This window comes from Coffea eugenioides, chromosome 11, assembly GCF_003713205.1.
Source record: "Coffea eugenioides isolate CCC68of chromosome 11, Ceug_1.0, whole genome shotgun sequence".
NCBI lineage: Eukaryota > Viridiplantae > Streptophyta > Magnoliopsida > Gentianales > Rubiaceae > Coffea > Coffea eugenioides.
In genome coordinates, this window is record NC_040045.1 from 18625110 (window position 1) to 18640741 (window position 15632).

General features: G+C 39.2%; 1 protein-coding gene across 1 annotated transcript; it reads left to right on the forward strand.

Moving 5' to 3' along the window:
- The first annotated feature begins 3848 nt into the window (after positions 1-3848).
- LOC113752024 lies at positions 3849-6217 on the forward strand. The gene is made up of 2 exons (XM_027296167.1): positions 3849-5602; positions 5920-6217. The coding sequence occupies exons 1-2, from the start codon at positions 3849-3851 to the stop codon at positions 6215-6217; spliced, it is 2052 nt and encodes a 683-aa protein (XP_027151968.1).
- Positions 6218-15632: the final 9415 nt, after the last annotated feature.

Genomic DNA, 15632 nt, shown 5'->3' on the forward strand with positions numbered 1-15632 from the left:
CCTTCCCCTTTATGTTTTTATGGGGTATGTGTACACCTCTTGGCTTGTAATAGATAGGGCTTGGCGAAAAATTTGGTCCATTTCCCCTTCCCCTTTTGTTTTAGTTAGCAAGTGTAATAGGTTCATTGCTTGTCTATGTGTTATGTGTTAAGTGCTTTACTAGGCTCTTGCATCTAGTCGAGCATGCTAATTGTTATGTGCTATGTGTTTATAGGTGTTTGGCATGTCTAATCGCTTTCCATAGCCATGAATGAATGTGATGGATGAATGTACGTCACCACACTAGTCCAATGCTAGTCGTGGCTCATTATTTCATTAGGAATTCATAGAAAGGGCTAGCCCAACGCTAGACCCAATAGGATTTTTCCTTTGTTTTTCATTAATGCATTATTTGCCTGTCCACTACATATCATGCATTTTTCCTTAGTTTTATCATCTGGCATGCTCCTCGATTCCCCTTTCCCCTCACTTTAGGTCTTGCATCTCATGCTAGTTAGGGTACATTTGCCTGAAGAGTCCCCTTCTGATAAGGGAAACGAGCGAGTGTGGCTACTTGATAGCCTTAGCACGCTAGTTTTGCCTTCTAATCAAAGGGAAGATTAAGTCACAAAGTTAGGACTCCCCGTTCCTGTCTTGATGCATTCCTATAGGATTCATGCATTCTATTCATTCACTATCACATACACTTACTTTATATTCTAACCCTTTTTCCACATTCTCACTTCACACTACTTTTGGACGTTTTCACTTAACTACTCACACTTTACACTTTTATTTGCACACGTGCACCTTTATATCCCTTCACTTGCACACGAACACTTTTTATCTTCATTTGCACATCTCCACTTACATCCTATTATTTTTATCATTTTTCTCATTTCACACAAACTCACATTTTCACATGGCATGCATTCCACTCATTTGTGTACGTCATTTAGATTTATGTGTGACCTCTCCAAAGGATCATTACTGGGCTTCACAATTAATGTGATTGGCACCACTCAACCTTTGAAGAGAAATTTCCCCCATGTCCCCTAGGTCTAGGTTTTTGCATTCACGTAGTCATATCCAACATGCGATACATACCTTGGGTAGAAAAATTAGGAGAAATTGGTTTAAGTCACGCAACTAGCCTTGGCTAGGTCGAAGGGGTGCCTTGGATTTTTATCCTTGCCTTCCCCTTCGTCAAATGTGACCCCCGATCCCTCTTTTGGTTACGTAGACCCAAAAGTTCTCTAAAAGGGTTTATTTACTTTTTTCATTCAAAAACAAAAATCATTTTTGGGTGACTTGGTACACCCTAACTCTATACCAAGTGGCGACTCCATTTTTTCAAAAAACCCTTTTTGAACTTTATATGGCCAAACCGTCGCTTTATCAAGTCCCATGGCCTTTATTTTCATTTTGCACACGTTCACACCACACTACACACACATCACACATTCATTCAAAAAGTGGGGCGCGACAGTTGGCGACTCCACTGGGGATTTCCTAAGTGGGTCCAAGCATTTGATTTGGCCATTCTTTTCCCTTTTCTACCCTTTTTATGCATAGCATTTGGATATTAGGGTTGCATTTTTCCTTTTTAGGACTTTTTGCCTCGCGCGCGTATCAAACTACTCCCTCACTCACGTATGTATGATTGATTGTTTGGATGTATGTTTTACTTGTTTATCTCGCGCTTGGCATTGCATTTGGGGGGGGGGGTGTCACCTTTAGAGCCTCGCGTGGTTCTCAACCCCTTCCCTCACAATAGGGGAACACTTCATACGTGCACGTTTACTTGCTTTTGTCCCATTTTATTTTATTTTCGTGGGCGCCATCCCACACCGCCTTGTAGGACTAGGATCGATTGCCTTGGGTAGGCGGATGGTGTGCTCTGCGCCCATAGCGCTATCTAAGGGATCACTCGAGCCACCGACCGAAGGCCCTGGGAGTGATGACCCTTCGCCTTTAGGTCTGAAGGCTTGGGAGCCAAAGCTTTATCGAGTCTAGTTGCATTAGTGAGCCCCAGCCTCATGCATCCATTATAGAATTTTCCTAGGTTAGAGTCAGCCTCACCCTTTTAAGCACATTAGGCACGAGGGAAGGGGTTCCACCCCTTTTACTTGCTTTATTGTATTTCTTTTCCTTAATTGCTCCCAATATGTTATGTGTTTTATCAATTGCACTAACCTTTCTTTTGTTTTCTTGGCTTGCATTCATGTGCCTTAGCAATAAGAGGCCTTTTTGGCACTCTTTTAGTGACTTACCCACTAGACAATTCACATGTTTAAATTTTAGTCATTACAATTAATTTTCAATAAGTGCATTTCATTTTTAGACCTTTTTCCCCCGATGCATTATTTATGTCCTTTAGGCCATATTTGTCACATATTTACATCGCTTTAATAAATGGCATCATGCATAAACCCTAGAAAGGGAATGCCATTTAGGCGATCCCGTGCTAGGAATAAACTGCCCTGTGTCTCGGATATATAATCCAATGAGACTTGCACGTTTATATTTCCTGTACCATCCAAAGGGGTAGTGCACAAGGTAAGGTGGGATCCGATCATTTTCATAGAGTGATCTTTGGAATATGAGCATCTAATAATCACTTTTTGGCCATTTTATCAAAAATTGGTAAAAATCCCTTGCGTGAAGGACATTAATTTGAAGAAATTCACAAATGATTCCTCCTATTGAGACGATAAATAAATTGAGGCCAAAATTTGATTTTTAGAAGGTCATAGACTAATGCACCTCAATAATTTTGAAATAACCAATGGCCGGACAATTCAACCAATCCATTTTTGCCAATTCATTCAATAAATCATCAATTCATTTGACCAATTTACCCTTTTTAGGGTCATCTGATCGATTTTGAATAAATCGTCAATTCATTTGACCAATTTACCCTTTTTAGGGTCATCTGATCGATTTTGAATAAATCGTCAATTCATTTGACCAATTTACCCTTTTTAGGGTCATCCGATCGATTTTGAATAAATCGTCAATTCATTTGACCGATTTACCCTTTTTAGGGTCATTCGGCCGACTTTTGAATAAATCATTCATTTGGCCAATTTACCCGTTTTTAGGGCAATCGAGCCGATTTTAAATAAATCAAGTTTCGTTCAATCTATTTGATCAATTTACCCTTTTTAGGGTGATCTGATTAATTTTGGATAAATTAAATTCCATTCAATTCATTTGACTCGTTTCCCTTTTTGGGGTAATCCGGTCGATTTTTAATAAATTGTCAATTGCATTTGACCAATTAGGATTTCAATGTCGAATTTCAAAATGGAAAACCTGGTCGATTTTGAGAAAAGCATCCACTGCATCCAGCCATTTGATCAGTTGGAGTTTTGACCCGTGCTTTACTGAGAAAAGCTGTCAAAACGAATTCCAATCTCTTCGATAGGAAGTTCGTCAAGGTCAAACCCGTGCATTTTTGCAAGTTCTTGTATCGATCAAAAGTGATCAATCCCTTCGGACGAGGTCCTCATTTTGACAAACGTTTCTTCTCACTCCAAATTGGCCAAATTTTTCAAATCATTTTTCACTCAATCAATTGATCAGATCCATCAGGTATGGTATAGTGCCTACCTCAGAGGATTGCATCCTCATTCTAGGCCTACCCTTGGCACAAAAAGGGTTCCCCCATAGGACATGCATCCGAATTACTTTAATTGTTACTAAATCCTGTCTTTTCCTTTTCCTTCTTCTTTTCTTTTTGACAGCAGTCAATCAAGAAGGGTATCTAATAAGGGTTGTCTTAAATTCTCAGGTAGTATATAGCTACCCGGAAAAGCCCCATTATCACCCGATCACGTAACCGAGCTTCAAGAGATAGTGTAAACATGAGTACCCATCCAGAATCATCTGATAGGCCCGCAACTACATCACCGACTGACTTGACAAATCTGGGAGCTCAATTGCGTGAAGTTCTAAACCGATTTAATGAGCTGAGCGTTGGAATGATGGCCCAACGGCGAGTAATCGATCAATTGGTAGCTAGTGGTGCTAGCGGTGAACAGCATGAGCCCCTACCTCCTGGCCAATCTGAACCACAACCCATATTTTTACCTTATGTTCAAACCTCTGTTACTTCACAAGTCATAAACCCACCTGAGGAAGTCTTTACTTATCCCACTCATGGCCCACAACCTGCTTATGCACCTTACATCCAAACTAACCCTCCTCATGTCCAAATTCCCCAAAATTATCCGCCAATTACTATGAGCATGCCATTCGAGCCACAGGGACCTTATTATTACTCTACCGCTGAGCCATTCACCCTAGATACCGCTGTTCAAGGGAAAGTTGAAACCGGGGAGTCATCCGCACCGGTGGATAAGAATTTGCTAAAGCGATTGGATCGGTTTGAGGAGTTTATAAGGAAAAGCCAAGGCTTGAACAAACAAGGAGGTTTAGACTACAACGAGCTGTGCCTATTTCCGGATATGCAATTGCCCATGGGTTTCAAAACGCCCAAGTTTAGCAAGTATGATGGAACGGGCAACCCCAAGACGCACCTCCGAATGTTTGCCAACAAGTTGGGCAAACCAATAGATGACGAGAATCTACCAGTTCGTTTGTTTCCCGAAAGTTTAGAAGGTGATGCATTGGACTGGTATTCCAATTTGAAACCCGAGGATATGAGGACGTGGCTGGACTTATCAACTGCTTTTGTAAGGCAATACGAATACAATTGCGAGCTGGCTCCAACGAGGACCACATTGGAAGGAACCAAGAGGAAACCATCCGAGGACCACAAGACATATGCGAAAAGATGGAGGAAATTGGCCGCCAAGGTGGAACCCCCTATGGTTGAAGATGAGATTGTTCGTACGTTCATCAAAGCTCATGATCCGCCTTACTTTGAGGAGATTTTTCGCATGACCGGGTGTTCATTTGCAGCAATTATCAATAAGTTGGAGGAATATGACGAATACGTCAAAGCAGGGAAAATTGTCAATGTATCAGCTTTAAAATCACAGTTGGACGCTTTGCAAGGTCAAAGTAATAACAGAAGGGAGCCTCAACTCCAGAAGAAAGAGGAGGAAACTACTTTTGTGTGGGGCCAAGGACCATTTTCAAGACCCAGATCCCAACGTTACCAGACGTATTCATCTCGCTACCCAAACTCACGCCCTGTTTACCATACTACCACTAATCACCCTCGACCTCAGCCAAACCATGCAAGCCCACCTACAATATCCTTCCCAATGACTCAAAACAATCCTCAAATTCAACCTCGTCTACCTTATAATCCCAGACCTGCTCCACTAAACCAACAGACTTACAACCTTCCTCAAACCAATAAAATACAAAAACCTGGTCGATCTCGAACTTTTGCCAACTTAGGCCGACCCATGGACCAACTGTATGAACAGCTCAAGGCTGCCGGTAAAATAGATGACATACCTCCTCCAAACTACTCTCGTCGAGGTCTCTCTTCTGGGTACGACCCTCAAGCCGTGTGTGCCTACCATTCTGGAGCGCCCGGTCATTCGACCAGTAACTGTTGGGTACTAAAACATAAGATCCAGGACATGATCGAAGCAGGAAATATAGTGATTAAGGAAAAGGGAAGAGCAAGGACCGAACATAAGTACGAATCCTTTTTCTGAACACAATGACACTTTTGAGGCATTTACCTCCAGCAAGGAAATTTGAAAATCCTGGAAATGGCTGAATTAGTGAGGTTCCTCTTGAAGGGAAGTTTTGATAAATTTGGGGAGTTGTTTTGGTTTGAAACCAATGAAAATCGTTCATACATGTGTCTTTTGTTTAAATATGTTTTTTGTAAATAGTTTTCAATCAAGTGACTGTTAAAGACACGTTTCATGATATTAAGTTTGGTTTTTGTTTGGAAAGTCAATAAAATGTACAGTCTTATATATATTGTGACTTACACATTCTTTTCAGATGGCCCAGAATAAAACCGCCTGACCCTTTGGATATCACTGTTCAGAAATTTGATGGCAGCGATCTCATAAATGTGAATTTGAATTTCAAAAATGAGAGGAGTGGGGAAGAGGCATCCGAAAATGTTTCAAAGAAGCCCGAATGGAATAAAAGAAGTTCAAGCCAAATCGTGATCAAGATTAGGAATAAGAAGCAGTTAAACACAGTCTATCGTGGTCAATATGATCAAGAGGATTGGTCTGTGATTACCATTAAAGGGTCAAATCATGACCATTCAGACAAGAAGGCAAAGCATTAAGGTGATTTTTATCAGTACAGAATGAAGCCAAAAGGAGAGTTTGCCGCAAATTGGTAAGGTGCTCTTATCATCAAAAAGGTATCGCCGGGTGGAGCACTTGTTCCCTCAGCCAATCAATTCGGAGATGTGTAAGAAATTTTCATCTGATAAACGAAAGTTTTCTTTTAGAATTAATGCGAAGAATGGAATGAAAGTCAGGCCCTCTTCTTTTCCCATTAAGACATTATATCCCTAGTTATCCCTTTTGAGCCTTCAGAATAAAATACTTCATTTGGCAACCCCTGAGAATCGCAAACCCCACACTGGGGCAAGTTCGAGTTGAAAATGAAAATTTCAAAAAATAAAAAGTGAAAGGCCACAAAATCAAAAGACAAAAGAAGAAAAGAGAACCTCAGTTCACAAATAAACTGGGGCAAATTTTTGAAAAGTTCAAAAATGGCAGAAGGCCGAAAAATCAAAAGGAGAAAGAAAATGAAAGAAGGCCTCAATTGAGCATAAACTGGGGCAAATTCTGATTTAGCCCTAAAATGGGGTTGGCACAACAATGCGATCTCAGATTATTTAAACCACTCTTGAAATCTGCCTTCAAACCTTAACTTTTCTAAACACCCCACCAGACCCCGCTACAAAAGCCAAAAAGTCCTGGCTTCCGTTCTTGGTATTACCTCTTTTAAGGAAATTTTTCTAAGTCACATGGCAAATGATGTCAATACGCCTTCACTCACGTTGTAAGGGAAGGGGTTGTCGCACTGATGCCATTATCTCCTAAAACACATCTTTTTGAGTTGATAAAGGCTATTGGCAAGATTTGTTCATCAGGCGAAAATCCGAAAAGGGGACCTTTTGTTAAAAAAAAAAAAAAAAGAGAAGAAGAGAAAAAAAAGAGAAAAAAGCAAAAAGAAAAAGAAAAAAGAAGTGGGAATGGTCTTAGTGAAAACCTAGAAGGGCGCTAAAGTAGAGTTTCATGAGAAAAGTGAGGTTGGAATTAGAAAGCTGATGATTCGGTTCATTTGGGATTCCTTCTCGCATTATGTTTTTTTTGTTGCCGACATTGAACTCAGGGCAGATGATATCTAAAGGGTCAAGCGTGGCATTTGTTTGAAGTCGGAATACTTTTGGTTTTTCAAGTGTACATTGTCGAATTTATAGATTCATTTCTTCAAAATTAATTTTCTTTCAATAAATGATTGTTTTCATGTTACAGAAATTTTCGTCAATAAATAGACAACTCTTTCATTTGTTACATGGTCTCATTCTATCTTTTGGATTTATCCAATGGCAATCCCCCTGATTTATCGAAAATCCCTGGATACCAAGGGCCTTATTAGCATTGGAAATCAATGGAATTTGATCAGATCACAGAGCAAAGTTGAGTTTTCAAAGTATCAAGGGGAAAACATCAAAGTACTCATGTTTACACATTTCTTGAAGGAGGAATAGATCGAATGGTGGTGGCATTATTTGTTCCTTCTTTTGCAGATTCATACGCGTTTCAAAGGACGAAACTGGAGCAACTTTTTGAATCGAGAAATGTCGCCCAAGAATTTTTATATGACTGAGGGGATCGGACCAAAGAAGAAGCGAATCAAAGTTTTAAGGAGGATCAACCCTGCCATAATGCAAATCAATTGATTGATGAAATTGGGGCCAATTATTTTTTCTCAAAAATCAAACTTGAATTTAATTTCTTATTCCTCGACAAATTTCAATTTCTTGTTAATGAAATTTCAGCGCCCGCCGCGTACCCTTCCATTCCCCACTCTTGACAACCACATTTGATCCTACCGCCGTTAGCATCGAGTCTATCTCACTAACGTGCGTGTTTTCATCCTACCGCCGTTAGCATCGAGTCTATCTCACTAACGTGCGTGTTTTCATCCTACCGCCGTTAGCATCGAGTCTATCTCACTAATGTGCGTGTTTTACTTCAACCGCCGTTAGCATCGAGTCTATCTCACTAACGTGCGTGTTTTCATTCAACCGCAGTTAGCATCGAGTCTATCTCACTAACGTGCGTGTTTTACTTCAACCGCAGTTAGCATCGAGTCTATCTCACTAACGTGCGTGTTTTCATCAACCGCAGTTAGCATCGAGTCTATCTCACTAACGTGCGTGTTTTACTTCAACCGCAGTTAGCATCGAGTCTATCTCACTAACGTGCGTGTTTTCATCCTACCGCCGTTAGCATCGAGTCTATCTCACTAACGTGCGTGTTTTACTTCAACCGCCATTAGCATCGAGTCTATCTCACTAACGTGCGTGTTTTACTTCAACCGCAGTTAGCATCGAGTCTATCTCACTAATGTGCGTGTTTTACTTCAACCGCCGTTAGCATCGAGTCTATCTCACTAACGTGCGTGTTTTCATCCTACCGCCGTTAGCATCGAGTCTATCTCACTAACGTGCGTGTTTTCATCCTACCACCGTTAGCATCGAGTCCATCTCACTAACGTGTGTGTTTCATCCTGCCACCGTTAGCATCGAGTCTATCTCACTAACGCGTGTGTTTTATTCTATCCTCGGCAGGACCGGGTTCTATCCCGTTGACCGCTTAGATCACGTTGGGCCTTAGATCACGTTGGGCCTGGACTTCGTGCCGCCAACTTCACAACATCCCGTTGAACCTGGATTTCGTGCCGCCAACATTTCATTGGGCAGGATCGGGTTTAATCCCACTGACCAAATTCATTATTACACTGGGGCAAATTATTTCGAAAAATCTCTCTCAGTCAGGAAAAATCAAAAAAAAAATCAAAAAAAAAATCAATCAAAAAAATCAAAAATCAAAAAATCAAAGTCAAAAATCAAATCAAGTTCATCACGGCAGGCTCGGGTTTGATCCCACTGTCCGATGGTCGAGACATTTCATTTTCATTGCTACTGGAGTTGGGTTTGTCCCGCCAGTAAGCATTTCATTTTCATAGCCACTAGCCGTGGGTCAGTCCCACTAGTGAGCACAGTCCCGTTTAATTCCTGTTCGGGTCAGTCCCGTGTTAAATTCCTGTTCGGGTCAGTCCCGTGTTAAATTCCTGTTCGGGTCAGTCCCGTTTAAATTTCTGTTCGGGTCAGTCCCGTTTTAATTTTCTGTCTGGGTCAATCCCATTTCAACATTTTGAATAAGAGGTCAGTCCTTGTTTCAAGGGCGGCTATCGTTGGAATCATGCGCAGCCGAATAACACAGGTAAGTATTTGGTGTCTACTTCTTTGTCTCAAGTTTTTTCAAAACTCAGACAAAGAGGGGCAAACTGTAGACACCAAATTTTTGGTGTTTTATTATTTATTTATTTACTATTCGTTTTATTTGTTCTATTTTTATTTGTCACATTAGTTTTATTCACTTTTAGTTTTAGTTATTTTAGCCATTTTAGCATAGAATTAAAAGAAAAATCATGAAAAAAGGAAAAGTAGAAATTTTGTTTTGGCTTTATTTATCTATTTTAGTCATTTATACTTAATTTATCTTCTATTTGGTTCATTTGGAAAAAAGAGAAAATGTGAAAAATGAGAAAAATGAAAAAAAAGGAAAATGAGAAAAGTTGCATTTTTGTTTATTTATTTTTATTTTTATCCAACGTTAATTAAGTTGTTTTTGTTATTATTATTATTATTATTCTTAATTAATTAGTTGTCAAGTTTAAAAAAAAAAAAAAAAAAATAGAGAAAATGTCGCGGCATGCAAAGCTGCAATTTTTGGCAGTTTGCAAGGGCATCACCTATGCTCATCGAAGGGCTGGAAGGCTAGGGCAGAATTGAACCTTCCATCCGCACCCTTGAGGTGAGGGTTGGCCGGGTATAAAAAGAAGAAAGGGAGAAGGCCGCAGGGGGGAGATTTTCTGGAGAGAAAGGCTTGGTGCAAAAATGGGAAAAGCTGAGAGAGACAAAGGGGGGATGAAGGCTAGGTCTGAGAAGAAACTGGAAGAAAGCTTCGATCTTGGAGGTTTTTGAGAGAGCATCGACAGGCTAAAAGAAAAACTGAGCGAGGGTTTTGGAGTGAGAGAGGGTTAGCGGCTAAGAAAAACCCGAGAGAAGGTGGAGAGAAAGGGAGCTGGGCATTGAGTGATGGCTAAAAAATCTGAAGGAAGAACAAAGAAAGCAAGAGATTGGCGGCGTGGGTTCTGAAAGAAAAGAAACGAGAAAGAGAGATAGAGAGATAGCGGCTGAAATCTGAGAGGAAAAGGATTAGCGGCGAGAGTCTTTGAGCAGAAAGGGAATTAATAGCTGAGTGAAAGCAAGGCTGAACGGGAGAATCTCACCACCACCTGCGGCTGTTCTTGGAAGAGAAATCACCACTCAAATCCATCGGAAAACCGCGCTAAAGGGGAGGCGACGGAGCCACCTGCAGCGTTCAATCTTGGGGGAAGATCATCTGAGTTCTCCTTGGTCATTCCACATTCCACCTCGTGGTCCAGGTACTTTTTCATCTTTTATAGCTAAAAGCTGCTTCCTTTATGTTATGACTTGCATTCTGTTTGCTGATTTTCTGGTTCCGTTTCTTTTCTTTTTTTTATGCTTCAGAATTGACTGGTGGTTTCTGCTTGGGTTTGGGGTCTTTTGTTTGAATAACGATGAGTCTAGTGTTGGGTTAATGAGTCGGCTCTTGTATGGTTGGGTTTTAGTCGAAGGAAAATGGTTGAAAGTTCCCAACTTTGAGTGATATCTATTCAGATTTTTCCAGACTTCGCACGGCCTTTCTGTCCTATCATTTTGGTTTTTGTTTTCTTTTCTTTTGGCTTGGATATCATGGTTTTCTTTGGTTTGGAAATGGGTTGGAATTTCTGGTTTTCATTTTTGCATGTTTGAGTAGCTAGTTCACGCTTCCTTACTGCATTGGTGCATTACACTTGGTAGGTTGTTTGGGCATGCTTCGTGGGTGAATTGCAGCAAGACGAAAGTGATGTCTTTCGCTGCAGTTTGCTGCATTTTAGCTGCATTCAGTAAAAATTGCTGCATTTTGCTGAAGCCCATGGAATGTCTTGAATTTTCTTTTGTTTTGCTGGTTGCTTGGTGGCATTTCATCGCATTTGTTGGCTGTAATTTGAAGCAGTGCTGGTTTGGCATGATAGCAGACCACAACAATGTCATTTGCTCCTTGTCCGTCACTGCATTTTGATACATTAGCTGAAGCGTGGTGTTGTCTTTGCTGCATTTTTTTTTGTTTCTTCATTACTAAAACAGACATCTGGAAAACATGTGTGCATTTGCTGAATAAATGGTTGGGTTTAATGAAATGTTTTGGCACTTTAACCTGCGTGAGCTTTGTAGTTACAAAATTTCTTAGCAAGACAAAAAGTTGCATTCTCTGTTCTGTTTTTTTTATTTTTTTTGTGATTGCACATCAAGCCCTTCCCCCTAAGTTGCATGTTTAATCTGTTTTGAGGGAAAGGAAATAGGAGGTTAGGTGTTTGAGTTTGCATGTTTAAAACCTGAACCACTGGAGCAATGGCCGAATGTTTTGCTGGAAAATGAACTTTAGGTTGCCGAACCATTCCACATGAATGTCTGTCCAGAATTTTGTAATGCATTAGCTCCTTTATTGTTCTTGTTTGTTTGGAGTTAAGGTTAAGTAACTTGTTGTTTAGTTAGAGTTATGATGTTGGGATTGGAAAGTATCCAACCAAAGCCATGTAGTTGAATCAAAAATCTGGTTTGCATGATAAGCTGTGACTGGAAAAGAAAATTGCATCAAGCTTCATTCGTTGCTGCTAAAAGTCTTTTGTTGCTGGAATGATTTCCAATTTGTTGTACCAGATTTGCATACAAAACATCTTCATTTTGGCTCTTACATGTATGATGAATTTGGTAGGAACTTGAAGTTGGACTTTGTTTTGAGAGTTTTGTCTTGTTTTCTTAGAAAATCTGTCATGCAAAGTTGTGAAGGCTTCAAAGCCTAAGAAAATATTTGCAGAATGCTCTTTCACGTTGGTTTGCATGCATTTGCATGAATATTTTCCAGAAAATTTGCACTCTGACCTCCCAAGTCCCCTTTGTTTCACTATGACCCAACCAATTGAATAATTTCCTCAATTTGGTCCTTGACAATTTTAATTCTACAACTTCATTGCTTGTTTGTTTTAATTAATTACCATGCTTTGTTTCAGTTGCATTTAATTCATGACTTTAGAGGCTTTATGACCAAGTGAGCTTGTGTTTGCCTATTTTCTTTAATTTTCCCAAATAAATTGGTACCTTGACCATTTCTTTTATTTTGGAGGATAAATGAGTGATTTCACTTCATTGGGGCCCAATTGCAAGGGAGGTAACCTCTATCTCCTTGATTTTCATTTCTCCTATGTGATCCAACGTGCTAAGTGTGAATTGCATGTCTACGTTGCTTTCCTTGCCTTTCTTTAATTCCTTTCATTTATTTCATTTACTTTTGCCTTTTATTTAAGTATTTCATTATGGGGTATGTGTACACCTCTTGGCTTGTAATAGATAGGGCTTGGATGAGCATTCGATGAAGACCTGTTGAAGACATGTGCCTAGCTAGCAAATGTAATAGTTAGGGCTTCAATTGCTTTATGTGTCTTGCATGCTTAGTTGCTATGTGTTAATTTGCTTTATTAGGTTCTTGCATCTAGTCGAGCATGCTAATTGTTATGTGCTATGTGTTTATGGGTGTTTGGCATGTCTAATCGCTTTCCATAGCCATGAATGAATGTGATGGATGAATGTACGTCACCACACTAGTCCAATGCTAGTTGTGGCTCATTATTTCATTAGGAATTCATAGAAAAGGCTAGTCCAACGCTAGACCCAATAGGCCATCCCCTTTTGTTAGTGCATATTTGCATGTTCACTACATGTCATGCATTTTTCTTAGTTTTATCATTGGCATGCTCCTCGAACCCTTTTTTCCCCTCATTTTTAGGTTTTGCATCTCATACTAGTTATAGGGCTCATTTGCTTGAGAGTCCCCTTTCGATAAGGGAAACGAGCGAGTGTGGCTACTCGATAGCCTTAGCACGCTAGTTTTGCCTTCTAATCAAAGGGAAGATTAAGTCACAAAGTTAGGACTCCCCGTTCCCGTCTTGATGCATTCCTATAGGATTCATGCATTCTATTCATTCACTATCACATACACTTACTTTATATTCTAACCCTTTTTCCACATTCTCACTTCACACTACTTTCTACATTCTCTCTTCACACATGCACCTTATGGCATTTTTCACCTTATTATTCTTTACTTACTTTACCTTGCAAAGACATTTGCACACCTCCACTTATATCTTATTACTTTTATCATTTTTCTCACTTCACACAAACTCACACTTTCACATGGCATGCATTCCACTCATTTTACGTCATTTAGGATTACGTGTGACCTCTCCAAAGGATCATTATTGGGCTTCACAATTAATATGATTGGCACCACTCAACCTTTGAAGAGAAATTTCCCCCATGTCCCCCTAGGTCTAGGTTTTTTGCATTCATATAGACATATCCAACACGCGATACATACCTTGGGTAGAAAATTTAGGGAAAATTGGTTTAAGTCACGCAACTAGCCTTGGCTAGGTCGAAGGGGTGCCTTGGATTTTTATCCTTGCCTTCCCCTTCGTCAAATGTGACCCCCGATCCCTCTTTTGGTTACGTAGACCCAAAAGTTCTCTAAAAGGGTTTATTTACTTTTCAAAAACAAAAATCATTTTTGGGTGACTTGGTACACCCTAACTCTATACCAAGTGGCGACTCCATTTTTGATACAAAAAACCCTTTTTGAACTTTATATGGCCAAACCGTCGCATTATTAAGTCCCATGGCCTTTATTTTCATTTTGCACACGTTCACACACACTCACACACATCATATCAAAAAGTGGGGCGCGACAGGAGGGAGTACGTACTAATTAACACTAATATCTATACACCGTGTAATTTCAACCTTTCTCTATTTGACCTGCATTTAGCATTGTTTTTAGAGCTACCTGTGATTTCATTCTAATGAAAACTTGATAATATAGTAGTATAAATGACAGTAGACGAAAAGTAGATGAATGGATGTACGCTAGTTCAAATGGTGGCGTAGAAGTCTCCCTAACGCCAACAAAAGGCATTGTCCACCTAAGAATCTCCCTCTTTGTTAATTGTTACTGCAAGTGCAAACATAATCCCTTCGTCACCTTTACGAATCAGATATTAATTTTTATCTTACAAATAATTGGTTAGGTCCCACTCCTAACACCTTTTTGTCTCCTATCATCTAGATAGGATAACATATAATATTCAACAAGTTGATTTGGTCCAATTGAGAAATAGTCTGAAAAGCGGCAGTGACTCAAAGAGTGAGTTTGCAGAAAACTTTGTATCATTTCATGCTCAAAGGGAGAAGGTGATGATTCGCCCATAAAACATACAATCATGCTCTGCACGTTGAGGAGGTTTTGGTCCAGTTGCTGAGGTTGAGATCTCAAAAATTGGAGGTATTAAGCTCAAATCTTACCTCCTCACTGATTCTCAAATTACACCATTTTCCTACTGAAAAAAACAAAACAAAAATCATGCTTTGCTCGTTGCTCCATTTTCAATCCCCCTTCCTCCTCCTATTCTAATAGACAATTTATTAAGATGGCACCCATTTGGATTGAAGATTATGTACAGTATATCATTTTGTGTCATATAAATGCATGGGGGAGAAAACAGGCATAAAAAATTATAGAAACAATTAATTTCAACAATGATTATTAGTTCCCGTCGCATTAAATTGCATCGAAGAGTAAGTTCAAGTATGATCAACAGTGAAAATTAGCCCATCAATAATACTTCAATTCGAATATTTTATCTTTACTCTTGAGATTTTCTGCATCTTTAATACTCAATTAGATTATAATCAGCTTAAAACTTATGGATGCTTAGTCTAATAATTTCATTGGATAACTTGTTTATACATTGTTAGTGTATAATTTTTTTTATACTAGTAGGTTTAGATCATTGATATATAATATGAATTTAAATTTAAAATTCAAATTATGTGCATGTGACATATATTCATAATTACTAGTGTAAAAAAATCATTATACTGTCAGTATATAAAAAATTAATTTATTTTCATTTACAGAAGTTATATTGTATAATTTCACAAACCTTTGCAAGCACGAAACAATATATCAATGGTACATCTCAAGCTAGACCAAAGACGTCATACAAACAAAAGTACAAAAAATTCATAACAAAAATTCATCCCCAAATCATGGTCTGTTTTGTCAAACCAACAAATTCGAAATGACTGAGATTTGAAAGACTTTGACACGACATAACAAAATATGGCATCCCATAAATACCCACATTTGCAATTTTGCTAGCCGTGAAAAATTTTACTATACAACCATCTTACTATTAAAATTTAATGTACATTAGTTCCGTATATGTTTGTGTTCGTATGAGATGATTATTAATAAGAGCAAATAGCACAA

What these genes read in the sequence shown, in the direction of transcription:
- LOC113752024 (XM_027296167.1), top strand. Translation starts at nt 3,849, where the DNA reads ATGAGTACCCATCCAGAATCATCTGATAGGCCCGCAACTACATCACCG. An exon ending in AGAGCAAGGACCGAACATAA is followed by an intron (nt 5,603 to 5,919) that starts GTACGAATCCTT and finishes CATTCTTTTCAG; the next exon opens with ATGGCCCAGAATAAAACCGC.